The sequence below is a fragment of the Engraulis encrasicolus genome, chromosome 20, assembly GCF_034702125.1.
Source record: "Engraulis encrasicolus isolate BLACKSEA-1 chromosome 20, IST_EnEncr_1.0, whole genome shotgun sequence".
Taxonomy (NCBI): domain Eukaryota; kingdom Metazoa; phylum Chordata; class Actinopteri; order Clupeiformes; family Engraulidae; genus Engraulis; species Engraulis encrasicolus.
Genome location: NC_085876.1, coordinates 30527023 through 30538092, shown reverse-complemented (window position 1 = coordinate 30538092; position 11070 = coordinate 30527023). Strand labels below are relative to the sequence as shown.

The 11070-nt window shown below is 45.4% G+C and overlaps 1 protein-coding gene across 1 annotated transcript; it reads left to right on the top strand.

The window, feature by feature from the left end:
* The first annotated feature begins 7799 nt into the window (after window positions 1–7799).
* On the top strand, window positions 7800–10599 carry marcksl1b (MARCKS-like 1b). The gene is made up of 2 exons (XM_063184895.1): window positions 7800–8075; window positions 9220–10599. Exons 1-2 carry the CDS (start codon window positions 7989–7991, stop codon window positions 9787–9789), a joined length of 657 nt encoding a protein of 218 aa, XP_063040965.1. The 5' UTR covers window positions 7800–7988; the 3' UTR covers window positions 9790–10599.
* Window positions 10600–11070: the final 471 nt, after the last annotated feature.

The following is an 11070-nucleotide window of genomic DNA, read 5'->3' as shown; positions in this document are numbered from 1 at the left end:
ACACACACACACACACACACACACACACACACACACACACGCACAGGAAGAACGAGATCTGTGTCAGCATCTAGTCAAACATTGCTGAATGAATGAAAGAAAATGAAAGTGAAAGGAGATGCCAGATAGCCAAGAGAAAGAGAGAATGCCTTGAGAGGGTGTCCTTGCACAACACCTCCTGGAAAGCCCTGAACAGAAACCTGCTATTGGAAACCCCCTCAATAGGCTGCTGTGTCACCCAGTGCACTACAGTGGCTCTCTGGAGCGCGACCGGCCTCAGGCCGCTACCTTTTCATCAGCACGGTGCTGCTGGTGTTTCAGGTGCATTCCAGCTCTTCAACCCTTACATCAGGGGTGGGGAACCTATGGCCCGGGGGCTGTTTACGGCTACTGAGGCCGTCTTATCCCCCCCCGACATAACTTTAATGTCATGCAGTTTCACATGAAATATGACATGTTTTGTAAAGAAATGTTAGAAATTACATTTGCAATACAATTCTGTTATATTTTCAGGGGACCGTGAAGGTGGCTACCTTCAATAGGCTATAGGCCTAAAGTGCAGGGGGAAATCCTGGTTTGTATTCATAGTACGGCCCTCGGAAGACTTTCACGGCCCTTGGAGGAGTTTGAAGTGGGCCCTCGAATGAAAAAGGTTCCCACCCCTGTGCTAGTGGAAACCCCATATAGGCTGCTGTGTCACCCAGTGTACTACAGTGCCTCTCTGGAGCCAGGCTCGCCTCAGGCCGCTACCTTTTCATCAGCACGGTGCTGCTGGTGTTTCAGGTAGATTCCAGCTCTTCAACTCTTACATCAGGGGTGGGGAACCTATGGCCCGGGGGCTGTTTACGGCTACTGAGGTCGTCTTATCCGCACCCCGACATAACTTTAATGTCATGCAGTTTCACATGAAATATGACATGTTTTGTAAAGAAATGTTAGAAATTATGTTTACAATACAATTAAGTTGTATTTTCAGGGGACCTAGTGAAGGTGGGGTCTATTGTAAAGGTGGCTACCCTCAATATAGGCTTAAAGTGCAGGGGGAAATCCTGGTTTGTGTTCATAGTACGGCCCTTGGAGTACTCGAATGAAGTGGCCCCTCGAATGAAAAAAGGTTTCCCACCCCTGCCTCGCATGAAAGCCACTCACTGACCGTAATCAAAAGAAATTCCCAAATTCCCTCTTTGGAAACCTGTTTCCACGAATGCAGTTCCTAGGAACCGTGGGAAGTACCCGGAAGAAACAATTACTCATTTTCTCTCTACAATTGACAGGAAATCATGCAATACCTCTACAGTGTTCTTGTCCTGTCCTGTTCATTATTATTGCGTGCTTATTATCTGCCTTAAGTCTGGAAATTTGTGGATATTTTAACACAAATGCATCTGCATAGTCAAACACATTGGTTAGGGACGACAACATTCTTGGGCAGTCGCAAATCCCTCTTATTTTTAAGGGGTTTAGTCATTTTTATGTAATTAATATGTTAAATAAATGATAAGCAATTTCATTCATATGTGTGACAAAACAGCAGCATCCAAGGTCCACACACATCCATTTAAATAAATGATTAATAGTCTACTTACTTTATTCATTATTTTATTATGTGAATGTTAATATATTTGAAATAATCTCTATCTATGTGTGCTACTAGACACCTTAATTTCCTTTGGGATTAATATACTCCACTCTACTCTCTATTTAATAGTTTACTCATTAATTGAACATTATTTAAAAGTAAGACAATTGAAATATCTGTTAAAAAAACAGATAGGGTGTAAACATGGGACTGAGGATGTTGAAATGAAAGAAACAAATGTATCACACTCCGCATGACATCACTAGCCTTCTTCACAGCTCTAGGGTTTCAAGGGGAATCCCTGCCTGGCTCAGTGACTGTTGCACTTGTTGGTTATCTGAGTGCAAATACCAGTGGGTGTTAGAAACCAAAAGTGAAATCAAAGATATGGAGTGTGTCTCTCTCTCTGTGTGTACAACTTTCACCAAGACCATCAGAGGCAGGACATAGCTGTGTAATGATCTAACATTTTTACTGGGAAAGGTGTTGTTTGTTTCAGCTTTCTTTCAATCCATCCAACTAGTTGTCGTGGCTGACTCCTGGTGTCTGCACAGGTCCTTGTTTAAGAAAGTGGAATGTTAGTAGATTTCTTCTTCTTCTTATAATAATATAATAGTATTACTACTACTGCTACTACTACTATTATTAGCAATAATAGGAGCCGTCATTTCAGTAGGCCAGTAATAGTATCCGAACAGCTGTAGTAGTAGTAGTGGCATGGCCGTTGACAGCTTTGGCTGAGCTCAGGACAAAGTAATCTAAAAGCATATAATGTTTACAGTGCAATGTATTGAGTTGAGTTGGCCCCATCTTTCTCTACCCCCCTCAGCCTCCCTAAGTATTGGTATTATGATTATGGTTATGTTCTCCGTGTCACAACAACAGGAGACGTGCTACTGCAGACGTGACAACCAGAACAGAATGCTGAGGCACAGCCCCTTGTGGCCTTCTGACCTCAACCTTTCCTGGTGCCCTGGGCTCAAAGCTAAAGTCAAGATTATTTTCCTTTTCTTTTTTCTTTTTTGCCAGACCCAGCCCAGCCCCCTCCACCTTGGACATCTGGCTCATAGAGGACGCCACCATATGGTCCTATTGTCTCAGATATATGGCTAAGAATCTTAGCACTTTTGTTATGGATCAATAACCACCAGAGATTAGAGAGTTGGGGGGTCATATTGCACGCGTGCAGAGAGACACACACGCATGCATGCATGCGTGCACACACACACAGACACACACAAACGCACACACGCACACACACACCAAATCACTGCTAACAATAAACAGGAGTAAAGAAGAAAAGGGGAAAAAATGGAAAGAGAAAATTAAAACTGTAAGCAGATAAGCGACACAACAGTTGCCAGATGAAGTCTTCTTGTCCAAGTCTGTCTAAAGCTAGCAAAAAAAGCCACTCACCCAACAGAGTGGGAGGCAGCATCAATCCGAATTGAATATACTAACAATTGACTTTTCTTCGAAAGCTATGAATCCATTGATGCAAGCAATGACTCTCTTTCTCTCTCTCTCTCTCTCTCTCTCTCTCTCTCTCTCTCTCTCTCTCTCTCTCTCTCTCTCTCTCTCTCTCTCTCTCTCTCTCTCTCTCCTCCCAAACCCTTCCCTCACTCGTTCACTCACTTGTGCCCCCTCCCCACACCCCCAGCTTGTGATGCTCATCAGTTGGCTTTTCTGAAAGGAGAACAATAGTCCCTTTTGAAGGATATAAATCTCACTCAGTGTTCTGGCATGAAATCCGGGCGAGTGAAACAAAAAGAGCCATTGACTCCGGGACGGCTCAGGAAAAAAAACTCCAGAAGACTAGAGATAAGACGCCCCACGTCGAGCGTCGCTAAAACCAGTCCACTGCCTCAAGGCCAGAGATAGCTAGTTAGACACAGGGAAAAGGGCAAAGGGGGCAGGAGAGAAAGAGAGAGAGAGAGAGAGAGAGAGAGAGAGAGAGAGAGAGAGAGAGAGAGAGAGAGAGAGACATTGACAAGACAGCGAGAGAGAGAGTAAAAACCACAGCCTAACTGTTCTCATCTCTCTCTCTCTCTCTCTCCCCCTCTCTCTCTCTCTCTCTCTCTCTCTCTCTCTCTCTCTCTCTCTCTCTCTCTCTCTCTCTCTCTCTCCACACTGTCACATGCTTGACAATACAGTAGCATCCTAGCATTCCGTGAGTGCTTGGCTGCAAAAGCGGTCACACTGTAATGACTTTATCAAAAAAGGGTTTTCGGGTGTTCACAATCACAGGCCTCCTGTTCCTCCTGCGAATTCAATTTACTCAGCAATATGACAAGCCCGTTTGACCTGGATTCCTATCTGTCCTAGATTGATTCCTTCCATTTATGTATGATCGTATACTATAATAGGATTTTCTCTCTCTCTCTCTCTCTTTCTCTCTCTCTCTCTTTCTCTCTCTCTCTCTATTCCCCTATTCCCCCAGCAGTGAACTTGTTCAACTTGTAAAACACGTGGAAATCCAACGGAAGAGGGGAAAAAACAGAAAAGGAAAGAAAAGAAAAGGGAATCGGTGTCTGATGCAGGATGTTGCGGCCACAATAACAAACTAAACGATGACCGATGGTCTCCTGACCTAGCCTATAGGAGTTAAGTCTGTGAACTGTCTCTCCAGGGTGCCTTGACCTGGGGTTACCAGTCATGACCCCGTTCTGCACTTCTGAAAGGGCCCCGTTGTTGGGCCCTCGGAGGGGCCCGCACTGGGAATGAGAGGCTATTTGTTTATGTTGACCACGTACGTATGTATGTACGTATGTAGCATGGCAAGTCCAGCCACCTGGTGCATGGCGTGATGTGCATGCGTTCTTGGGTGTGCGTGTGTGTGTGTGTGTGTGTGTGTGTGTGTGTGTGTGTGTGTGTGTGTGTGTGCGTGGGTGCGTGGGTGTGTGTGTGTGTGTGTGTGTGTGCTGGAGAATCGGACTGTGGTGTCTGGTCTGTTGTGTCTCAAGTTGCGTTGGGGGGGTGAGGGTGGGGATTGGATGGTTCAACACCTCGCTGTGGTAGGCCTCAGTCCTCCACACACACATATGCACGCAGGGACGCATGCACGCAAGCACACACACACACACACACACACACACACACACACACACACACACACACACACACACACACACACACACACACACACACACACACACACACACACACACACACACACAGCATCCACCTCATCTGACAACAGGTCAAACTTGTCAGTCTGTGTGTCATGCTAACTCACTAAATAACCACAAAACAATAAACACAAAAACAAGACTTACAGACCAGAGTACAGCTTTTTTACAACTGATATACTGATCCAGTTGCTTGCACCCAGATGCCTTTTTGATATTAAACAATTTGAAGTTGAGCGAACGTTGCACAAAAATGTCATCAGATACTATGCCCATCATGCCTCAGACAAGCCCTTCACCTCCTCCCTACCGCCCTACAGGGCCATACTAGGGACCGGGCCAGTGGGGGCCAGCACCCAGGGGCCAATGGGGTTACTCAATACAGATGCTGATGCCGATTTCAGAGGGCCTCTATTCTCTAGGATCTAATGACTACTCAAACTGTTATAGGGCATATCTAAAGAGAACCGAGTGAAAAGGGTGATATGAATTGGGCAGGGGTGAAGGGGGGCAGGGACTGCAATCAGCGGGCCCCTGGACCACGGGGGGGCCTTTGCAAACTCCTGACCTCGGGGCCCAGACCCCCCTCCCCATTATCCGGCCCTGGCACCACAGCCACAGCCAGGTCAAACGTGTAAGTTAGTTGCACATGCACAGGTCACACAAGGACGTTGAAATTGTGTTGCGTCTCTATCCTGTGCAAAGACATAGACGTACACGTGACTGCATGAAGAGGATAGATATTCAAGTGCAAGACAGGACCGACAGCAGAGTGTAACGAGAAATAAAGTAATAATTAAGTTGTAAGACAGAGTAGGGGTTGTAAGAAATTTCCTGACAGAGGACCTTAACCGTCCACCCCCACACACTACCGCACCCTATCCTCCAGCATTCAGTAAGCAATTCCCTGACAGAGGGCCTTAACCGTCCACCCCCACACACTACCGCACCCCATCCTCCAGCATTCAGGGATTCCACCACCACACCCCCAACACAACCCCCACCAGCCCATAGCATTCCCCCCAGCTGAAGTCTCCAATCGGCTTTGTAGGCAAAGTGCTTTTTGATAGCCGACTTTTCACCTTTAAAACTTGTCCACTATACCTCCCATCAGCAGACCATCAAGACATCTCATTTACATTTGCTGCTCACAATAGCCGCAGTGTACAAGGGTGATGGATGCGGGGGATTAAAAAGTGAATGATTGACTTGTTGGGACATCTAAACTGAAGAATGTGTGAAATCAAATGGCCAGTGGCTGACTTTGGTGTGTGTGTGTGTGTGTGTGTGTGCATGTGCGTGTGTGTGTGTGTGTGTGCTCGTGCGTGTGCGTGCGCGCGTGTGTGTGCGCGCATGTGTGTGTGTGTGTGTGTGTGTGTGTGTGTGTGTGTGTGTGTGTGTGTGTGTGTGTGTGTGTGTGCGTGTGTGTGTATCAGACCACTCGTCCCTGGTGACTGCAAACACCACAAACATGCCATCGCTGGCTCCTCACAAAGACAACCTTTCACATACACTTGCATCTGAAGATATAGAAAGAAAGAAAGAGAGAATGACAGAACACAGAGAGAGAGAGAGAGAGAGAGAGAGAGAGAGAGAGAGAGAGAGAGAGAGAGAGAGAGAGAGAGAGAGAGAGAGAGAGAGCAGAAAAAAGAAAGGAGGGATTAGACAAGTCGAAAATAAACTCCATTTTTAGAAGAATGGGGATGAAGAAGGGGAAAAAAGTCTTATAAGAAATCTTAAAAGACTTTTCTGTTGTAAGAGAGGAGGTCATTCATGTCATTCATGCAGCCGGTCCTAGTGTTTCTAAAACGAGCGGCGACACTGCTCATAACCCCCTTTCACACATTTACCCAGAGGTTAGAGCTGTTCTGCAACACACGGGTGAATTTCTCAAAACCAAAGTTGCTTACTACATTAGCTACTTTGCTGTTTTCAATGCATTTTCCCATTGGCAACTACCGAAGTTGCTAACAGGCTAACAACTTCTCTTTTGAGAAACTCACCCCAGGCCGGCCACGGCCAGACACAAATGAGGTGAGGAATTCTTCGTGAGCGCTCGCATGTTTGCCATTCCTCGGCAGACAGTGGATACTTTATGTCACCGTGCAAGGCCACAGGGGAGGATGGGATGATTTATGAGGGGAGAGGAGACGCCAACCGCGCCGCTATTTCCATTTAAAGCAGATGTAGCGCCAGTTTGGGGCAGTGAAAGACCTCCCCCAAAAGACAGCTGTGTTATCAGGAGTTTGTATCATATGTTTGTATGTAGGCCTATGTATGTATGTATGTATGTATGTATGTATGTATGTATGTATGTATGTATGTATGTATGTATGTATGTATGTATGTATGTATGTATGTATGTATGTATGTATGTATGTATGTGTGTAGCCCTATATGTATCTGGCTATGTCCTTTATTTACAGTATTTGTGTTTATGCATGTATGCACAATATGGATTTATTTACTTTTTGTGGTGTTACGGCATTGACAAAAACTAAAGACTGTACATTTATAGCAAAGGGCTTTAAGAAGCACACTGTATCAACAGGTTTAGCAGATGTGTAGGCCATTGGCCTAATGCCTATATTGATAGGTCAATTTAATGACTAGAATATTTTGATGGAAGAGCAAGCAATCAAACAATCACTAATTTTGAACCTGATAATTCCATTATGGGAAATATGATGCATAACAGATAGCTGGTTGATGAGTAGGCTACCATGAGAGCTAGCCCATCTCTGACATCACTCAAGGCTGGGTTGTAATAGCTATCCATCCATTCTGCATCTGTCCCTCCACAAATTGCAACTTGATGGATGTTAAAAAAGAGAGATGAATTCTTCTTACAAGACGACATCTACTTCAATTATACGTCTTCATTTTCATTTGATCGGCATTCCAAACGATGATGTTAAAAATGGCACTGGGCTCTCTGCCATTAGAGGGTGGGAATAGGAGGGGGAGTCAAGGGGGTCTAAAAGGGGCGGAGAAACTCTCAGATTGGTTAAACTTGATGAGACACGCCCATAGGTGGTGCATTTGGTTATCTTGAAGCTCTGTTCAACTGGTACTGGTAGTAGTAGGGACCTTCTCACGGTTGGAGCGGTTTGGGTACTGTAACGTCTGGAGAAGATTCATTTTTTCCACCATTTCGAAGGAATAACACGAAATTCCTTTTAAGGGTTGGATGCGCAACACCCTCCTTGGGCTGGATTTATTTTTCAAAACTCTGATTTAGATTCTTTTCATTTCCTTTCCAAAAATCCCCATTCATTACCATGGGATCCCAGGCATCAAAGGGAGGAGTGGCTGTTGAGGGGAAAGCTGCCGCTGCTGACCCGGCTGCCGTCAAGACAAACGGACAGGTAGGCACTGATTCCTCGGTTACCATCCACGCTGTTATGGGGAGACACACCCACATCCAAGCGAAACGCGCTCCGTTCTCCGCTCCCGGCATCACTCAATTGCTGGCAGATAGGGTGCCTAAAAGTGTGCTTGAGCCTTCCCTTTATGGAATTGTGATTTTGTAGAATGGTTTTAGTGGGTTATTTGGGTCCTTGTAGACGATACCGTCGATTGCGCTCGTGCGCTTCTGTGATTTGGAAAGGTTGGAGAGGCAAATGATGCGCGTGTCCAAAAGTAGAGTTCTTCATCACAATACAGTTGTCTAGAAGCTGTTTTTTGTGTTGAAATGTGAAAATGTGCAGCCTTGTGTGTGCTGAACAGATTTTGACGGCTTGTTTGATTCATGATCTCGATGGGTAACGAGGTGTAAGAGAGGGTATCCATGGAGAATGCCCAAAATTCCGCTGTCTGCTGCCCTCATTTTCGTCGACTATTGAACAGAAATTTCTGGTTTTGATCTTTTGGGGAAATTGCATGGCATGGTGATAAACACACGAATTAGCTTACCGGTTTCCATTTTCTGCATCATTTTGTCGCTTTTACGGCGAGCGACATCGATGGCAGACGCATGAGATGGCGAGTCTAGACGGGCAGACTACCTTGCATGTCTACATGCAGTGGCTGGGTTTATTGAATGGATATTCCTCGGAAAAGTTGTCAAATATTAGTTATTCGGCTTGCATTTAGTTCATTTTTGTGTTTCACTTAGCTATAATTCGTGGAAAAAGACTTTGCTGTCGACGACAAGGTTTGGGAAGCATAATGGAATCCGAAACGATGCACAGATCGATTCCAGCCTTTTGTCTCAAGACTGCTGTCGCGACCGCTTGCACACTCGCCGCCTATGTGCGTGGTTAGGTCGCCCCCTTACGATAGTACGAGTTACTGCAAGGCGTCACCTCAATCCCATTCATTATGCACGATGCAGTCGATCAACGATATGTTGGTCGACGACCCCTTGAGCAGTAATGGCATTCCATTTGCAGTAATTCAACTGAAAACCAGTCTCTTGTTGAAAATATCATCTGCATGAAATAAAACCTGTTAATTTTTTATGAACATTTGATATTCAATTTTTCCAAATGCCTTTGTGTTTCTCCCCAGGAGAACGGCCATGTCAAGACCAATGGTGATGTCAAGGCAGAGGGTGATGCTGCGGCCACGAACGGCTCAGCCGAGGCCGCCAAGGAGGAAGGGGCCGGGGACGCGATCGAGCCTGCGCCCGCGGCGGAGGGCGATGCTGCCAAGCCAGAGGGCGAGGCCGCCAAGGAGACCCCCAAGAAGAAGAAGAAGAAGTTCTCCCTGAAGAACTCCTTCAAGTTCAAGGGCATCTCCCTGAAGAAGAACAAGAAGGAGAAGGAGGTGAAGGAGGAGCCCGCTGCCGCAGCCGCATCTCCCGTGGAGGAGAAGGCTGAGGAGGCCGCCCCAGCCGCCGCCGCCGCCACCCCCGAGGAGAAGAAGGAGGAGGCCAAGCCTGAGGAGGCCGCCCCTGCTGCTGCCGCTGCTGAGGCCCCTAAGGCGGAGGAGGCTGCCCCGGCCAAGGCCGAGGAGGCCCCAGCCGCCCCCAAGGAAGAGGCAGCTGCCCCAGCCGCCGCTGCCGCCGCCCCTGCTGAGCCCACAAAACCCACAGAGGAGACCAGCTCAACACCCGCACCATCCGAACAGAAAGAGTGATTGTACTTCACAAGGACCACGAACTGTTTTTCAAGAAAAAAAAATACAAATATATATATATATTTATATATATGTGTATATGTATACATATGTATATATACATGGATATATGTATATGTATATATACACATGTATGTGAAAAAAAGACTCCTTGTGCCACTTTCTTTAAGAATAATAACAACAGACAAAACTAGATTCACTAGTTCACTTCCCTGATTATGGTTCAATGATCTGGAACGCAGCTGATCCACACAGATGGGGACTCAGTGTCAGGAGGGGGTTGAACACGTGTGTAAGAGTTGGAGTCCAGAGCGGGCATCTTTCAACAGCTTCACAGATGCTAACAGTGTTTGTTCAACAAGAAAGGCGAGAGGTGTAACAGGCACCTCGCAAAAAGTGACTGTTTAGAGGGGCAAAAAAAGAGGAAATTGAGAAAAAAAGCTGAGAAAAAAATAAAGACTTGCCAACTTTCTACATTCCTATATTTTAACCCAAATTTAAGTATTTTGTGGTGTATAGAGAACCATTTTAAATATTCAGAAGGCTTTGTCTTGTTTGTTTAAAAAAATCGCAATTTAATTTTCATCTTGGCTAAACAGAAAAAAAGAAAACACATTTGAGCTTGCTATGTTCACATTTGAAGTTTTAAAAGAAGCAGAGTTGTTATGTGTTAAATGTGAGCCTTGATCTGCTTTTTTGTCTCTGTAAATACGTTTGACCGATTTTGTTCTTTATTTTGCTAATGTTTAAAGATGTTACTGGTTTTATTGTAAAGTTGATAATGGTAAATAAATGTTGGTTACCTACTTACGTTGGTTTCATGTCCTTTCATGGTTGGGGGGGGGGGTCCCTTATCATGAACAAAAATAATACTCAGCAGGGAAACTAGGCCTATAATATGTTCTCATGCTGTACACAATCTAGTTAAGAGTAATCAATTCAAACTCAATTACACATCCTACATGCCATTGGTGTTATTGTGCTTTACAGAAACCATATGTGCATCAAAATGGCTGAATATCATTCTCATCACAGAGGTAGGGCCTGCATCATTCTGGTAGGTAGGTGGTCTTATAAACACAAGAATAACACATATCAACTATAAACAGCATGATACGCTCCATGAAAAATCAGCTATTCAGCTTGCTGACAGTTGTCGTCCTGTTTTTTTCTCGTGGCCTATAAAAGCAGGAAAGTCCACAAGTGTGTGGCCATCTTGGCTACATCCACATCTCATCCTGAATAACTGTGGTCTGGACACAACGGCCAACCACACAGTAG